The following is an 18,136-nucleotide window of genomic DNA, read 5'->3' as shown; positions in this document are numbered from 1 at the left end:
ACATAATACTTTAGCAAGGTCCACATAATAATTTGTCAAAAAACAAATCTAAACATAAGTTAATGCAGTGTCATCTTCAATCAGAGTCACTCTCATCCCAAGCCACCTGTTTTCTGATTACCAACTTCCATAATTTTTTATTAGTCCTGAAATAGAAGCATATCTCATCTCGAGCACTAAAATCATTGTGTCTCAAATATTGGTACCACGGCTCAGCAACACATTGTGAAATATTTGGTATATATACTACATACGGAGTCAATACAAGTGAAAGATAGAAGTTAAGGTATGAGGAAAATAGTAAAAGGAACATATCCTTAACATATACCGAAGAATATGATATACGTTGTTTGATAAGTGGAGGAAGTAAACACTAACACATGCTAACGAGTAATGATCAATAATAAAGCTTTGGTTGAAGTAATTTTTTTGATACATAAAATTAACAAATGACTCTTACAACATTGTTGCAATTTTGGTGATGTGTGTGACAAAATTAGTTTATTACAAGTTAGATGAAATATAAAATTAAACATGATCTCTCATTAGGAGAATTCATTGTTAGTAACAATGAAGGTAGAGCAGCCACCTGCAATAACTTGTGTAGTTAGCAAAAGAGAACAAAAATCCAATGAGAGAGAGAAAGACGAAGAACAAAATATACCTTATTTTAGGGTATTTTCAACTCAGAAGAAAAACATGATCTTTTATTGAACAAAGATGGACTTTGTAGAAGAAAAATCATCATTGGAACTTGGAATGCTATTTGTGGTAATGTTATAAACAGATAGACTTCTAATGAAAATTGGAACTAAGACAACAACTTAGAGAGAAAATGTTATATGTTTCAAACATTTAATGTGAAATTGGAGTTTCTAATTTTTAAATTCTATAAAAAATACTTAAAAAAAACATATATAAGACAATTTTTAATTGATTAAGTATATAATTTTCTTTTGCATTAGTTAGTATATTAAAAAATGAGAAGAATAAACTTAAATTTGGAGAAACAAAATACAATTAAGTAATAAGCAAGTACATGTGCTCACGTTGTGTGCAATGTACATGACTCAAAGACTAAATAACCAAACCAGCGATTCTTAATTCCTTTTTGGTCGGCACGTTTCGTAAACCCAGCGATCAAATATGAATAACCACACAGACAGAGAAACAAACACTCCTTAACACTTTTCACGGTTCCGCCGCCGAAACCGAATCGCGTTCACGTTTAGTAAAAAGTTCTTAGATTCTCTCGTTTGTGCGTTCCAGAAACCACAAGAGGAACACAAGGAACGATGATGGGTTCAACGGGGAGGGTGGCGAAGCTGGGTTCCTTCCGCCACAGCTTCGCGGAGAAGAAGGAGAGGCTGCTCTCCATGAAGGGCGGCGGTTACTCCCAAATAGGGATAGGGATTGCGCTGCCGGAGTCCGACGAGGAGGACCAGTCGCCGACGCGGAGGAGCTGCTGCTCCTACCGCGCCGTCTCGGACGGGATCGTCGGCGCGTGGAAGACCGCGAAGCACGTGGTGGCGAGGGCGTGGGAAATGGGTCGCTCCGATCCCAGAAAGATCATATTCTCCGCCAAAATGGGACTCGCTCTCATTCTTCTTTCGCTTTTGATATTTCTGAAACAGCCCTTTGAGGACATTAGTAAACACTCCGTTTGGGCCATTCTCACTGTCGTTGTCGTCTTCGAATTCAGCATAGGTATCAACCTTCCTTCTTTCATGGGTTTTTCGAATTGCATACATCATTTCTCTTTCTTAACTTATTCTGTAATGATTATTTTAATCTTTTTTGGACTTTAACTTGCTAAAATGAGATCATCAAGGATTCAAATCATAACCGATTTAAGGTTCCAATTCTGCTGGGAGAAATGAGGACCCGCACTTGAATTTTTATGCATCTACTCCAACCTAAATGATTATATATGATTGAATGATCTAAATATTTTTATATTGTTCTTATATTCAAATTAAATTCTTATTATATGTGTGTATGATATTTATAACAATCATAATGCTGTTTTTTAACATCTAAAGTAGCATGTCTACACTTTATTTTTTTCATCATTTTGGTGTCTAAAATTGCACGTGACGTTACTTAATTGGGTAAGATTGCACAAACTTATTCCTTTTATTGCTAAAAGTAACTTAAAAAATTCGGAACATGTGATGCAGAACCAAACTGTTGATCTCATTAGGGAATCTCCTTTTTCTTTTTTCCATTTAAAGGGTCTGATTAGTATAAATTGTTTTCCGAGACCAAATTATTGTCATCCGTATACGTGATGGATTAAAATGAGTGTTAATTTTTTTCCCTTCTCTTTTGGGATTTTAGTTCCTCTTCTTCAAGTGGAATAGGCGAAGAATATAATGTGGTATTTTCATGTGGTCACGGGTAATAATTAGCTAGAAGAAAATTGGTTAAAATATTTGACCGTGGTATAGCGATGTGTTGGTTCTGTTAAGTTAGTTTGTTGGGAAAATCAATGCCAAGTATGCTAAGGAACAATACTTTTTGACGAGTGTAGTGTCTTAAGGGAAGTGGTTAAGATACATTCAGTAATGTTATTAATTTTTTTCAATTACTTAAAATGTAAATATTAAATAAAAAAAACTTCGTACCCCATTGCTCAGAGGCTCTTCGCTATGCGAAGGTATGGAGGAGGGATGTTGTACGCAGCCTTACCCTTGCATATGCAAAGAGGCTGTTTCCGGATTCGAACCCATGACCAACAAGTCACCAAGGCACAACTTTACCGCTGCACCAGGGCTCGCCCTCTTAAATTGTAAATATTAAATAATCTGTGTTTTTAACGTAATAATGTTTTCTTTATCAAATCAAATATATTTTATTTTTTGTTTTCCTTGATGATTGTCTCAAGGATGCTCGGTAGAATTGTCCTATTCAATTTATAAGGACAAGCAAATGCCATTCTAATTTTAATTAGAGAGAGGAAAAAAAACCCATATAATTCTCCCTAGTTTCTTCTGCTTTGTAATGAATGAAATCATAGGTTATTAGTTTGTCTGCTGCATGTTCCAAAACCACTGCTTATTAATTCAATTGTGTTCATGTACTTCATCTTTTATTAAATCCAATATTTTGATCATAAACCATTGGCTGAAGTAAACCATTCATTTGTAAAATCCAAGTTTCAAGCTTTCCATTTGGTCAATACAGGAATAAGTATCACTGTTTCAGTTATAACTTATAAGCAATAATTGGTCACAATGTACTCCTACAGGGGCAACTCTTAGCAAAGGGCTTAACAGAGGATTGGGGACTTTGTTAGCTGGGGGACTAGCTTTGGGAATGGGACTTTTATCAAAATTGGCTGGAAAATGGGAAGAAACCATTATAGTTATTAGCATTTTCACTGCAGGTCAGGATTTTGAATCACTTATATTTCTTATCATGTTGATAAAGATTCATTTGACACTTATTTTTTGTTTTTTTGCTCATGCCTTGTTCTCTGACAGTATTGTGATGTGTTAATGGCAGGATTTTGTGTCACATATGCAAAACAATATCCAACAATGAAGGCTTATGAATATGGTTTCCGTGTGTTCTTGATCACCTATTGCTTCATTATTGTATCAGGGTATCGTTCAGGAGAGTTTGTTGAAACAGCTGTAGATAGATTTTTGCTCATTGCACTGGGTGCTGCTGTGGCTCTGGGGGTAAATGTATGTATATATCCAATCTGGGCTGGTGAGGATCTACACAAGCTTGTGGCAAAAAATTTCGTGGGCGTTGCAGCATCATTGGAAGGTTGTCTACAATATTTTCTTTATCCTCACATTTAGTTTGAAATCAACTAATAATTACTACCATTTAGTTGCTGCTTCATAATCTTATTTTCTGTGTTGAATAACGTTGTTAAGCTTCTTTTTCAGGTGTTGTAAATAACTATCTTAATTGCATTGAATATGAGAGAGTGCCTTCAAAAATTCTCACGTACCAAGCTTCTGAGGATGTGGTTTACAAAGGCTACAGATCAGCTGTTGAATCTACAAGCACAGAGGATTCATTGGTATACTATTGTCTACTACATTTTCTGTCTGTTTCATTTTCACAAAAACAATAATATTGATAATCTTTTTTACTCATTGTTATGAACTTCTTATTGAAGATGGGTTTTGCTGTCTGGGAGCCACCTCATGGTCGATACAAAATGCTTAGATATCCATGGCAAAATTATGTGAAAGTAAGTGGAGCACTAAGGCATTGTGCGTTTATGGTCATGGCTATGCATGGATGTATACTTTCTGAAATACAGGTACTTGTTGCAACTTCTGTTACACACAGCCTTTGAGTCTATATTTTTGTGTTTTCTTCTGGGGGATGGTTTTTGGGATTTACTTTTTTTCAATATGAAAATCTGGTGATGCTTCGTCTTCTTTTAATTTTGTTTTCATTCTTGATTTATTTCCATTTTAGTTTGTTAGTTCACCGGAACTTGTTAGTTTTATTGAATGATTTTAAATTTGTTTAATATTTAGAGAAGTGGTAATTTCAAGGTTGAACCATATACTGCTGTAAATAACAATTGTTAATTTATCAAAATAGGTTGTCAGAAATGACTCTGGTTTTAATTGTTGTGTTTGGTGCTAGCAATGTGAGAGGTCAAAACTTGAGGATTCCAAGGACAAAACTTATTTGCAGTTCCTTAAGTATTTGTAGTACTGTTCTCCAATCAAAATTAGAGTTTTATTATGGTAATTCGTGTAATAACAAAGCTCGACATAGGTTATTGAGGTGAACTTCCAATTCTAATTACAGAACAATACCAAAAACACTCGACAAATTGCATCTAAGTTTTGTCCTTCTTCTAAACTGAGATTGGCCGTCAAATTTAGGCATTTGGCTTTATATAGATTAGAGAAATGCCTACTGAATGCAAACCTTAGACTTGGGATAAAAAATTACTCTGGCAAGCTGAAATTTAGCTTCATCTTTTGTAATCCACTACCAATCCCTTTGGTCCCAATGTTCAGAATATTAATATTGCTTCGACTTGTCTTCACTTTTGTTATCCACTATTAACCTCTTCAGTTCCAAATCTTCTATTCTTAGTGGCTTAATTAGAGATTCTGCCAAGTCTTAACCCAAGATACTGTGATTTAGTAGATTGTTTCTGCCTTAAAAAACCTTTTTTCTGTTATTTTCGACATAAAAATAGATCACCTTGTATGTAGTCAGTCCTTCATACTTGAAATGCAAGTCCTTCTGTGCTGCCTTTTCTCATCCCTGTAGATTGAGTCTGGTCACTGAAGTCTTTATGATGCCAACTTACCATTTTATTTCTTGACAAAACAATATATCATTGTAATGTAGTCCAGTTGCACTACTTTTTACTTCCACAAGTGATGTTATGGTTCCTTAATCACATAAAGTAATTAGAATACTGCTAGGTGGTACCCTCTGCATTGCTTGATAATACTTGAAGTTTGAGCGAAATAATTCATCAATTACTTGTAAAAGTAGCTTACTGGAACAAGATCTGCACCTGAAAAACTGGGATTCTGATATATGAAAGTGATTATCCTTTAAAGCATCCTCTACTTTTACTTTGTATTTTTTGACTTACACACTAAATTAGTCCTTTTTCCCTGGAGTTGTAAAAATTTCATTTTAGTCCTTTAAATTATCAAATGTTGATAATTTTGGTTCTTATTTTTGTTGTAATCTCAAGGACTAAACAACTGTTGTTCGTTAATGTTAGGGACTAAATGACCATCAGTTGATAATTTCAGTAACTAAAATGACATTTTTATAATTTTAAGGACTAATTGATCCAATGCTCATAATTTCAAGGGATTTCGTGCATTACTCTTTTGTGGTTATTTCCCTTGGGATAAAGGAAGCTTCTAATTTTCAGATATTTTAAGGTTAAATAGTTGGAAAATTTTCTGTCATTTCAAGACTTTTAGTTTTTTTTCCCTTCATTTTTTTTAGTTTATGCAAATACACATATAATCAACCTCCTTTTTACTAAATAGGCTCCACCTGAGAAGAGGCAAGTGTTTAGTAGGGAGGTTCAAAAGCTAGGTTCTGAAGCAGCCAAAATTCTACGAGAACTTGGGAACAAAGTAAAAAAGATGGAGAAACTAGGCGAGGAAGACATTCTTTATGAAGTTCACGAGGCAGCAGAAGAATTGCAACAGAAGATTGACAAAAAATCCTTCCTCCTTGTAAATTCAGAGAGCTGGGAAATTGGAAACCGTCCAAGAGGGGAGGGTGATCCTCAAGACCTCTTGAACATGAATGAAGAAAGACACTTTTTGGAGTACAAGTCTCTCAGTGAAGCTGTGCTTGACCTCAGAACTGCCAAAGTTCCAAGAAGTTGGGGAGAACTAGCAACTCCTGACAACAAACCTGCAGCACCTATAGGTGTTGGTGATGAAAACTTGTTCAAGAAACAGATATCTTGGCCTGCTCATATTTCATTTAAAGCAGATGCAGGGACAAGAGAGGAAGAATCTAAAACCTATGAAAGTGCTAGTTCATTGTCTCTAGCAACATTTACATCCCTTCTTATTGAGTTTGTGGCTAGGCTCCAGAACCTTGTGGATTCTTTTGAAGAGTTAGGTGAGAAAGCAAAATTTAAGGACCCTCTTGAGCAAGCACCACCAACATCTGGTGGGTTTTGGAACAGGTTGTGTAATTGTTTGACATTCAAGGACTGAGATATGACTGCATATACATATCATGGACTGATCTAAATTAAATGCCGGTATCCCAAAATCTGTGTGTGCTCTTCTGATTCTTTAGATAATCTGAACTCTTCCTCAGAGTATTTATTCTTCATTGGCTTTGCCTGCCAAGGACAACTCACCTCTTGTTAAATCAACAACTGCCAAGCGCTATTACTGATACTAACTAAATTTTGACAATAAAACCTGGTTTAAAACCCATTGTTTCTTAAATAAACCTTCAAAATTTGTGTATCCATATTTCAATTTTGTTAAAATAGGGTTTAATTTTTGTGCACTCTAAAGTAAGTTTGATTATATTATTGGCTAATCAAAAGTTATCATTGGTATAGTTTTTAATGTAGTTTGATGGCAGCATAAAATTTCTTTAAAATGTATATGAACTATTTATTCAATTCTTTAAATTGACAAAGATTATTTAGCAAAAATATAAGAGGAAGGGGGAGTACATTATCAGGATGTCTTTTGATGGCATATCGTGAAAACATAATAGGCAATAAAGAACAGTTCTCCCCCCTCCCTTTTTCCTCCCTGGTAGTTTTGGTTACGTGGATTACAGATACCATAGTGTGATTCATATCTACAAACAAATCATCATAGTTGGAATATTTTTAGGCTTAAATGTAATTTTGATTATTTTTTTCAATTCATAATTTTGTTTCTTCTATTTTTAAAATAGAGATATTTAATTCATTTATTTTAAAAAATTTCATGATTTTAACATTTTATTTCAAAATAAAGACATTTGTTGTTATTTAATAAATTTTTTTAATTTTGATTATGTTTTATTTCTTTTATTTTGTTTCATTTGAATCTTATATCTAGCATATTCATATAAGGTATCACAAATAAATAATTTAATTAATTATAATGTAAAAAATAAAAGAAATAAAGTGTAAATGAAATAAAAAATTAAATTAAAATTGTAAATTTTTAAAAATATGAGGGTTAAAATTATGAATTTTCTTAAATAAAAGGATCAATTTTTTTTTTAAATATGAGAATTAAAATTATGAATTTTTTAAAACAAATGTATCAAAATTACAAATTAAACAAAATAGGAAACCAAAATTACATATAAGTCTTTTTTATTTTATAATTTCACCTATTCTTATTTTTGTTTCTTCTATCTTTCTATCTTTAGTGATTAAGTCATCTTCTGATTTATTTTATTTATTAGAGCTATGTTTCTTTACACATGTCTAAATTGTTAAAGGTAAATTTTTACCTTCTTTATTATAATATTCCAATTTTCTCTATAATGTGTATCTTATTTTGTCTAATCTGTTAAGACATACAACACATTATTCTCATTCTTGCCAAACTAAATTTATACTCTTATTATTTGTTTTATGGTTCAATACTCAATTGTATACAACTTCACGGGTTTTGCACTTTTTATGCTTTCATATATTTTCTTATATAAGTTTTGAAGGCCAAGATAAACATTTTTCTTTGTTAAGTTATGGATTAGAAATAATTTGTTTTTAATATCTGTTACCTAATCAAAGCATGCTGAATTAGATTTGACTATTCGTCCCACATAACATGCTAGGGGAAATTACTTGAGATTGTTTGGAGACTTTTACGGGTTTCATACTTTCATCATTTCATGTTTAATATATACTAGTCAAAACTCGTAACAATTATGGTTAAATTAAATATTTTTAAGCTAAAATAGTTTTCGAATTAATTAAATAAGAAAAAAACTTTTGACTGTTGAATTCCACCAGTTGGTGTAAAATTAAATGTTATTAGAGTATTCGTAAAACAAAAAGCAACAAAATAATGACATTATCAGATTACAGTTATTTTAATTTTCAATGTTACTAAATTATGATCATTTTAGCATGTTTGTGCTAGAGTCCCCTCACATAGTTTTGTTGGTAGATTAAACCATGATGAAATTATTGGATAAATATATTGAGAATAAAAAAAATAAAAAATAAAAATAAAAACTTAGAAATTAACATTTTTAAAAAAATTTATTCAAATAATATTTAAAAAACACTAAAAATTATTAAAAAACTTATTTATCAAATAATTAAACAAATTTTTTAACTAGTAAAATTAAATAAAATATATTGTCCAACATTACATAAGACATATGTGTTCGGTGATAGCAAAGGCTTTTAATTGAGAGAAAACGGAGAAATACAAAATGTTCTCTTATTTCTTGAAATTACAAAAAATAAAAACAGTGACCTATTTCAAATACTCAGATAATATTTTAATAATTAAAGAAATTAAATTAACTAGTATTAATAAGTTTTTCACTATTAATACATAAACTATTTTCTCAAATAATACTTACCCTATAACCCATATTATTTCGAGTCGGGTGCAATTATTTTTAAAGAAGAAATGATTTTGTTGAAAAGGAAAAAAGAAATAATATTTTTACAACAATGTTTTATAATAGTTTCTTTTACAACTATAAGAAATAAAATTGCAGCCAATGATGAAGAACATACAACTACAAGGGAAAGAAGCAGTTATACACCCTCGAGAATGGTGAAATTCCAGGCAAAATTATAAAACCATTTTTTTCTCTCCGTCCAAACGGCAGATCCGATCCGCCCTACAATCCCCTCTCAGGTGCCACAACAACACATTTATTCATTTTTTCCCTCAAATTTTCAATTTCTCTTTGAACTACGCTCCATTGCTTCAGATCAAGCATCATATTGTAGATTTCGAGGTTTTCCTATACTTTTCTTTTTGTCGATTTGTGTTTGAAATCGTTGATCTCTGATTATTGGATTATTGCAGTTTTTCTCTCGAGGATCCGGTGAAACGACATGGCGATGGTGGACCAGCCTCTGTATCCGATTGCCGTTTTGATCGACGAGTTGAAGAACGAGGACATTCAGCTGCGCCTGAACTCGATCCGGAGGCTCTCCACGATCGCGCGCGCGCTCGGCGAGGACCGCACGCGGAAGGAGCTGATTCCGTTCCTCAGCGAGAACAACGACGATGACGACGAAGTGCTTCTCGCAATGGCCGAGGAATTAGGCGTCTTCATTCCCTACGTCGGAGGCGTCGACCACGCCAACGTGCTTCTTCCTCCCTTGGAGACTCTCTGCACCGTTGAGGAAACCTGCGTCAGAGACAAATCGGTGGAGTCGCTGTGCAGAATTGGAGCACAGATGAGGGAGCAAGACTTGGTTGAGCACTTCATTCCTTTAGTTAAGGTAGTGCATGTTCCTAGTTGCATTGCGTTTTCATTCGTTGTGCTAAGGGTCTGTTTGGATGAACTTGTTCATAAGTATTTATAAGAGAAGAAAATAAAAAGATAAAACGTATTGAGGTTCTCCATACGCTATAAAATTAATTTATGCACCTTAGGTTTTGGAGAAGTTGATGAAAAGAACTTCTATGTAAATGAAGTGCATAATTTGATTTGAGCTTAAGCTCTATTCATTTTACTTGTTTATGGAGAAAGTTATCCACACATGACCTTATGATGAGCCTGATTGTGGTTAGAGTGGCATTCATTGCGTTTGTTATTTTGCTTGTTGCAGAGGCTGGCTGCTGGTGAGTGGTTCACGGCACGGGTTTCGTCGTGCGGTTTGTTCCATATTGCTTACCCCAGTGCACCAGAGTCGGTGAAGACTGAACTGAGAGCCATATATGGTCAGCTGTGTCAAGATGATATGCCCATGGTTAGGAGATCCGCTGCCACAAACCTGGGAAAGTTTGCCGCAACTGTTGAAGCTCCTCACTTGAAATCTGACATCATGTCTGTGTTTGAGGATCTCACACAGGATGGTATGTGAAGTTTATGTGATACCACTAATTCCAGCACCGCATCATGAATCTGTTAAATAATAGTAGGATAAATGCAACAGTTTTTGTGTCTGTATTTCTATTTTAGTTCAATAATTTTGTTGCTTAGATAAGTTGAGGAATAAGGACCCCCATAGTTAGGTAGCTGTGAATGATATTCCTCAAGTTGTGGCATTGTCAGTATATTGGACTGACTACGTGAGAAATGAATACAGTTTGAGTTTGTCATGTTCATTTGTTGAGTAGTGTTATTTTACTGTGTTTTTTAAGTTGATCCGCTGGAAGTGCATACATTAACTGATGGTTTTTTTATCCTTGTTCCTGTAGATCAAGATTCTGTTCGGCTACTTGCTGTTGAGGGTTGTGCAGCTCTGGGAAAATTGTTGGAACCTCAAGATTGTGTGGCACATATTCTTCCTGTCATAGTCAATTTTTCTCAGGTTTGTTGGCCATTAGTAATACACTGATACTATATATGTAGAGATTAGAGATATATCCTCCATATCCATTTTGTGGCCAACACTAATGAGGGGATGTCTTGACTGCAACATTTGGGTTGCTTTTCAGTTAACTATATACGTATGAGTACATTGATAGGATGAGACCAGGTTTCTTTATTGCTCTCCAAACATATATACCACCATGCAAATTACTATGCTTGCATAATTTTGGACACTAATATATTTGTTTCATTTCATAGGAAGAATATGTATCAGTTTAAAATTTCTTTCTTCTAATATAAATAATGGATGTATGGAAGGATAGCAAACACTTATACTGCAAAACTATGTTTTTGTGGTCTTATAATATTGTTTCAGAGCTTAAGTGCTAGTTTAGCACATAGTAACAGTAACACAAATGCTTATAGTATTGAATGTTGGGTGATGATACAATGCCAACAAAAGCCTAGTGTTGCAGAGATGATAGAATGCGATAGAAGAATGGACTAAAAGAAATAAGAGTTTGTGAATTAGAGAAAATTGTACCCCTACCAAGTATGGGTGTATGATATGTATTTATATGCAGTAAAGTGGGTTAGTAGTACAAGACAATGCAAAGGAAAGAGTTATCCTCAAGCATATGAAACACATGCCTAATACTCTGCTTTTAACAGAGAGAAAGCAAGGATAGTACTTATTAAGTTAAAAATGGTAGAATTGCACCTAAGATAGTATGGTCACGTGAAAAAAGACCAATGGAAGCTGCGGTAAAAAGAGTTGTTTGAATGGAGGATAGTCTATTAGTATGAGGTAGAGGAAAACCAAGAAACACTTAGTAAACCATTAAAAGTAACTTGGATTTATATAGCTTCTGTGAAGACTTGGTTTTAGAAAGAACACAATGGTGTAGTTTGATCCACATAGTTTATCCTACCTAGTGGGAAAAGATTTGTTTTTGTTTTTGTATAACATTATGCCAAAGGATTCTTTATTTCCCCTTCATAGCTATGCATTTTATGCATGGCCTTGTCTTATTTATTCATTTTTGAACCGTACACTTGTCACGTACAAATACACATTTTATTGAGCTTTAAAGTGGTATGGATATGATGCAGTCAACTCAGATATTTGTGGTGGAAGTATGATAATCTTAAATTACACAAGATTAAAAGATTAAAGTTGGAAATGGACCTACTTGGTCATGCAGTCATACTTGGGTTGATAACAATCCTCACACGCAGCTACATATTGAATTATTTGGCAGTTGCATGAGTTTGCTAGGTGACCTATGAGCAATAAATAATTACATTAGGAGTTATTTGACAGTTGAATGAGTTTAATCCTGGGATGCAGTTCTGTAGAAGGTGGATTCTCTTGTGGTTTACTGTTGGTTGTCTGCATGTTTTTCATGTTCATAGTCCCATCCTTTTGTCATTTTGAAATTTGAAGAATCTTGTCTTCTTAATAGTTAATACCAAGATACAAAAAGTTACATAGAAAAATTAATTTTGCTTTTGCCGTCTTGTATTGCTTCGAAAAATGAATTTCTACATCTTGTCACATAGTTGAATTACTTCTTATCCAGGATAAGTCATGGCGTGTTCGTTACATGGTTGCTAATCAACTATATGAGCTATGTGAAGCTGTTGGTCCTGACCCCACCAGGTAACCTTTTGTACCTGCTAAAATGATTGGTTGGTTGTCAAGATTTTCTGAGCTTTTTTCCATTGGTGCTATCTGAAAATCTGTTTTCATTAATATTAATCACTAGACATTCTTCAGTCGGTTAAAAAACTCTCATGTTTCATGATTGAAAGGTATAAAAGTGACTTCATACTAATTTCTTCTTGGTCTATGACATGATTTATAGTGTATTTGTTTCTCACATTCTAGTTGACTGTTTATATAATGGTGATGCACTTGTAGGTCAGAATTGGTCCCTGCATATGTTCGTCTGCTGCGTGATAATGAGGCTGAAGTACGTATTGCTGCTGCTGGGAAAGTAACTAAGTTTTCCCGCATTTTAAATCCTGACCTTGCCATTCAGCATATTCTACCATGTGTGAAGGTATGTAGTCACAGTAAAAAAATTGGGATTGTTACAGGTTAACATTTATGATACTAGTTTGATTACAACTGATCAAGTTTGCCTACTATAGGAGTTATCAACAGATTCATCTCAACATGTTCGCTCTGCACTGGCTTCTGTTATAATGGGTATGGCACCGGTGTTAGGGAAGGTAAATATCACTATCTAATCTCATTATTTATATTGACATAAATTTAATACATTTAAAAATGTGTCTATACAAATGTTTCAAAAGGGATAAAAAATCATATGGCTTTGGTTATTATATGGATAAATGGTTTAGCATATGACGAAGTATTTCCAAATTTGGCTTAGGTTATTATATGTGTTGGGTGAGAGAAAAATGAGCGGTCATGTGAATGAATCTGTCTTGATTACACAATGGAAACTCTTATTTATAATTATAATCTAAATGTAATGGATAAGCTTTACAAATTATACAGCTGATAATATCCCTATTTGCACAATACATTACATAATTACTAGATTTCTAACAATATACATCAAATAGTTAACTAGATTTTGTTATACTTTCTTTTTGGTGGCAGATGTGTGCTAGGACTTGGGGCAAGTGCCCTCTCTACCTTAAAATTTCTTTTGGAATATGCATTATTGGTCCACTACATATTTTAAATTGCCCTCACTAATCAATAAGTTATATAAACATGGAAAAAAATAAAATTCTTTTACCTGTAAACTACAAGATAAAAAATTATATTGTTTTGAACCCCAGACCTAAGAAACCCCCTTACTCTTTTGTCTATTTTGCTTTTGGTATGTGAGAGTCATTGCCATGAAATAATTGTGTCCTCGATCCATTCACCACCTAACCTAACCTCTGTCGCTTGAGCATGCCTAGATAACTCAATTATATATACCTTTTTATCTTGCATAATCATTTCTTGAGGTAGAAAATTGATTTTTGGGAAAAAAAAAGACTAGCCTTTTTTTTTTTAAAAAAAAGATGTACAAATTAGTTTAAAATCATATGTTCTTACTTATACTTTTCTCTTGAACTTAATTCCTTTTTCCATAAAAAATGGTGACAATTATGTTTCTAATCCGATGCCTCATTCATGACATGTTTTCTTTATTTCTTATAAAAAATTTCTTTATTTATATTGATATAAACGTTAAAAGTATTTTTTATGCCTATCTATTGTTTTTTTCCCACTCAGTGTCTAAATTTTCTAAATCCTGCACCTGTCTCTTGCTATGGCATAAACACCAAATTATATATTTATCATTTGTCATTATCCACAAACATATCATGGGGTGAAAAATATATACTTTTGTATCTCTACAATACATGCCTTAGGCAGGGATTTGGTCTATTTTCTTTCCAATGAGTAAACATAACCTTAGCCTAAAAAATAGGAAATTAAGGCTAGTCAGTATTTATTTGAAATTTCAGAGCTCCTTTTTTGTGTGTGTATTAGATAAGCAGATTGACATATTTTCTTCAATATTTTCTTTCCATCTCTTCAGACAAGCTTTCCCTTGTTTCCATATGCTCATACTCTATTCTCCTGCAGGAGCAATCTTTGCTTCTATTCCTAAACTCTTGAAACTGTTCCCATGTAAAAGTAACTCAACTCTTAAAGAGAGGATTGATGCACCTTTTCGCTTTTAAAAACATTTTTGTGGTGGTTGCAGGATGCTACAATTGAGCAACTTCTGCCTATTTTCCTTTCTCTTTTGAAAGACGAGTTTCCTGATGTCAGGCTAAATATTATCAGCAAGCTTGATCAAGTGAACCAGGTTTGTGGCTTAAAATTGAATATTCCTTCAGATTGACCATGTACATTTCAAACATTATTATTTTTCATATGCTCCCTCTATTGAAGCTTATGATTTACACATGGATTGCAGGTTATTGGTATTGATTTGTTATCTCAGTCTCTGTTGCCAGCCATAGTAGAATTAGCTGAGGATCGGCACTGGAGAGTTCGACTTGCAATCATAGAATACATACCCTTATTGGCAAGCCAGTTGGGTGTTGGTTTTTTTGATGATAAGCTTGGAGCTCTTTGCATGCAATGGCTAAAGGACAAGGTTTGTGAAGCAACTAAAATGATATTCAAATTTGTTCTACTCTTATTTTTGAAGTCTGTGTTATCAAAAACAAGTTATTTTATCTTGTACTAACATGTTATATAAATTTCATTAATTATTTTAATTTATTTATTTGGTAAATAACTGTTTAGTTTATGCATGTTTGAATTAGCTTTTTTAATTAAAAAAACATAGCAGAAATATATGAAAAAGCTTTTAACAGAAAAGTGTTTTTGAATACAGTATAAATTAATGCACATATTTGCGTGCACTTTTGATTTAGTTTTACATATGTAAATTGTGTAAACATGAGTAAAAAATAAAAACGAACAATGTCATTTAAATTTATTTTTATCATGTTACGATAATTGATTTTAGAGAGCTAGAAGACCAATTTAAAACAAATGTTAAATTGTAGTTATTTTCAGTTTAATATGCAATTGCAATTTTGTTGGTGGTTTAGGCTGTAGAAGGACTAAAAAGAAAATGCCACTCAAAGTTTAATAAAGGTCCCTAGTATCATAGTTCATAAAGTTTAAATTGAATCCTTCATAGACTAAGTTGGTTGTAAAAAAATCTTGTAAACTCATTTAGTCAAGAAGCTGGCTATGCTTTTATTATTATTATTATTATTATTTTGGAGGGGCGGGATCAATGCCTTTCTGTTTTTTTTTTAAAAAAATTTTATTTAGAGTAAATGTATCATATTGACTTTTTCCAATGTAGGTATACTCAATCCGTGATGCAGCCGCTAATAACATCAAACGCTTGGCAGAAGAATTTGGACCGGATTGGGCAATGCAGCACATTATTCCCCAGGTTTTTATAGCAGATGAACTTAGTTTCTTGATGTATATCTGCAGTATATTTTACCTCAAACTTCTGAAAAGAATTCCAACATCAGGGATATCATAGAACATCCTCTAAACCAATGTTTTGAAATTGTTGACCCAAACCCTTAGGGCCTGTGTACAGCAGCCAATTTTGCTTAGGTCATGAATTTTATTTTTCCAAAGATCAATTAAAAATAATATTGGGTATCTTGATCATTTCATAATTCAAAATATTTAGGCATTGGCATCTTAACCTAAGTATATAAAGCCTTGGGTTATTGGGATTTGGGATGACGAGTTTGAGTGTTTCTTGGATTGTGGATTATGGTTATTGGCTTATTACCGTTTGGTGGCAAGGATTTTGTTTCTGAGTGATGAAGTGAAGGTGGTGCAAAAGGATTTTCTGTGTTGCCTGTTGCCTTTTAAAAACCTATGCTAACAGGAAAATGATCAGCATAGTAGCTACCCTGTACCTACAAGAAAAAGAAAAACCAATATTCAAACACTCATCATTTATGTATAGCAAAGCAGTAGAAAAAAGGTATCGAAGACATCAATTAGAGGAGCAGAGATAAGTTTACCATCTTAAATTACTAATAAAGAAACAGAGACTTTAAATTTACTTTCTGTGCTTATAACGCTTTCAAGTTACACTCTCGTGTATTATTATTTTTGAGAAAAGGAATCATGACCACTGCCCAGTATCATGCATGCAATGACTCAATCGGATTCCATGAAATAAAAATATTGATCCACATTATCTGAACAAAATTATATGAAATTATATGATGATCCAGGAGGACCATGGATTCCATGAAATTATATGCTCTCAAAGTATTTACTATTTATCTAAACAAGTATTGTATCCTTTGCAGGTTTTGGACATGGTTACTGATCCACATTATCTGTATCGGATGACAATCTTACAAGCAATTTCTCTACTAGCTCCTGTTCTGGGCTCGGAGATTACTTCTTCAAAACTGCTCCCTCTGGTCATTAATGCATCAAAGGATAGGTAAAATTGTGCATTCCTTACTCCTTTTGTGTGTCTTCATTTGAGCCAGTGCTCATAGCATGTCTTGCAGGGTACCCAATATCAAATTCAATGTAGCTAAAGTGTTGCAGTCTCTCATCCCAATTGTTGATCAGTCTGTAAGTAGCTTCCATTTAAGGTTTCATCTTTAGTGCACTTCCCTAGTTACTTGGATTATAATAATATGGATTTCTAAACTATGAAACTTCTTTCTTGAAAATTATTTAGATGGGCTGTATGGTTAGTATTAATTTGGTCCAGAAATATCGATGCTAAATTATTGTGGATTGGAATAAATTTTATCCTACTTTGAAGTTATTGTTTGCTGAATTCTTCACCACAAAAAGTATTTTAAACTAGTTGCTTGCCAAAATTGCTTGGCTTAACAAAACCAGCTAGTTAAAATCTAAGCTGGCTGTTTGGTAAATGGTAGTAATATCACTTGAAAATCTGTCCCAATACTTCTCACGAGGCTATTGTTTGTTTTTGATAAAGCTTTGTGACAGGAATGATATGAAATGCATTGCAATTTGACAGAAAACTATTGAGTCTCTCCAAATGCATCATTCTTTTAATATCTCTTAACTAATTATCGTTTGAATAATGAAGGTTGTTGAGAGTACCATCCGTCCCTGTCTGGTTGAGCTCAGTGAGGATCCAGATGTTGATGTTAGGTTTTTCGCCTCACAAGCACTACAATCTAGTGATCAAGTCAAGATGTCTAGCTAGATCAGTTTGCATGTGGTCTTTAGTTATTTTTTTTTTCTTATAAGATTTCCATTTTCTTGTGTAATTGGCATGACGCCAACTTGCCCCATCCTTTGTATCACATATAATTGTTGTGATCCTGCTTTGCTTTCATTTTATCCGTACCTATGCTACCGGGTTCTTTGTAGTGATGAAACATTGTTCAGAAGTGAGATGGGTTTTGACGACCACTAATTATATGGTTTACCAATGTGAAGATTTTGTATGAAATTTTGATTTACCAATACAATGAATATATTCCATTATCTGCTTAAAAGATGTACGTTTATAAATTTCTGGTGCTTGTTTGTGTTATGAAATGTTCGTGTAAACAAATTTAGAAGATAGTGACTAATGAAAAAACGTGCGATCATGCTAGACGTGTTACTGGATCGCATTTCTGTTTGGATTATCGGGTAGGTTATCTT

The 18,136-nt window shown here is 33.4% G+C and overlaps 2 protein-coding genes across 3 annotated transcripts; both read left to right on the top strand.

Moving 5' to 3' along the window:
- The first annotated feature begins 1,052 nt into the window (after positions 1-1,052).
- ALMT11 (aluminum-activated malate transporter family protein) lies at positions 1,053-6,753 on the top strand. The gene is made up of 6 exons (XM_003529961.5): positions 1,053-1,707; positions 3,251-3,388; positions 3,508-3,777; positions 3,903-4,039; positions 4,139-4,285; positions 6,009-6,753. Exons 1-6 carry the CDS (start codon positions 1,296-1,298, stop codon positions 6,693-6,695), a joined length of 1,791 nt encoding a protein of 596 aa, XP_003530009.2. The 5' UTR covers positions 1,053-1,295; the 3' UTR covers positions 6,696-6,753.
- A 2,408-nt stretch (positions 6,754-9,161) lies between these two features.
- Positions 9,162-17,985, top strand: LOC100799440 (serine/threonine-protein phosphatase 2A 65 kDa regulatory subunit A beta isoform). 2 transcript variants are annotated; one of them, XM_006583338.3, is made up of 13 exons: positions 9,162-9,320; positions 9,495-9,916; positions 10,247-10,493; positions 10,839-10,951; positions 12,537-12,616; positions 12,878-13,019; positions 13,111-13,191; positions 14,697-14,801; positions 14,913-15,095; positions 15,822-15,914; positions 16,804-16,943; positions 17,014-17,080; positions 17,571-17,985. In XM_006583338.3, the coding sequence occupies exons 2-13, from the start codon at positions 9,524-9,526 to the stop codon at positions 17,688-17,690; spliced, it is 1,764 nt and encodes a 587-aa protein (XP_006583401.1). In that variant the 5' UTR covers positions 9,162-9,320; positions 9,495-9,523; the 3' UTR covers positions 17,691-17,985. The 2 variants fall into 2 exon arrangements, with proteins under 2 accessions (XP_006583401.1, XP_006583402.1); XM_006583339.3 differs by having other exon boundaries at positions 9,179-9,423.
- The last annotated feature ends 151 nt before the right edge of the window (positions 17,986-18,136 follow it).

This window comes from Glycine max, chromosome 7, assembly GCF_000004515.6.
Source record: "Glycine max cultivar Williams 82 chromosome 7, Glycine_max_v4.0, whole genome shotgun sequence".
NCBI classification, from domain to species: domain Eukaryota; kingdom Viridiplantae; phylum Streptophyta; class Magnoliopsida; order Fabales; family Fabaceae; genus Glycine; species Glycine max.
Note: the sequence above shows the minus strand (reverse complement) of the source record. Positions and strands in the feature narration are given on the sequence as shown.

Excerpts from the sequence above, each read along its gene's own strand:
- ALMT11 (XM_003529961.5), top strand. The coding sequence starts at position 1,296 with ATGATGGGTTCAACGGGGAGGGTGGCGAAGCTGGGTTCCTTCCGCCAC. Across the intron at positions 3,389-3,507 it reads TATTAGCATTTTCACTGCAG|GATTTTGTGTCACATATGCA; the intron begins GTCAGGATTTTG and ends TGTTAATGGCAG. Across the intron at positions 3,778-3,902 it reads CGTTGCAGCATCATTGGAAG|GTGTTGTAAATAACTATCTT; the intron begins GTTGTCTACAAT and ends CTTCTTTTTCAG.
- LOC100799440 (XM_006583338.3), top strand. The coding sequence starts at position 9,524 with ATGGCGATGGTGGACCAGCCTCTGTATCCGATTGCCGTTTTGATCGAC. Across the intron at positions 14,802-14,912 it reads AGCTTGATCAAGTGAACCAG|GTTATTGGTATTGATTTGTT; the intron begins GTTTGTGGCTTA and ends CATGGATTGCAG. Across the intron at positions 16,944-17,013 it reads ATTAATGCATCAAAGGATAG|GGTACCCAATATCAAATTCA; the intron begins GTAAAATTGTGC and ends CATGTCTTGCAG.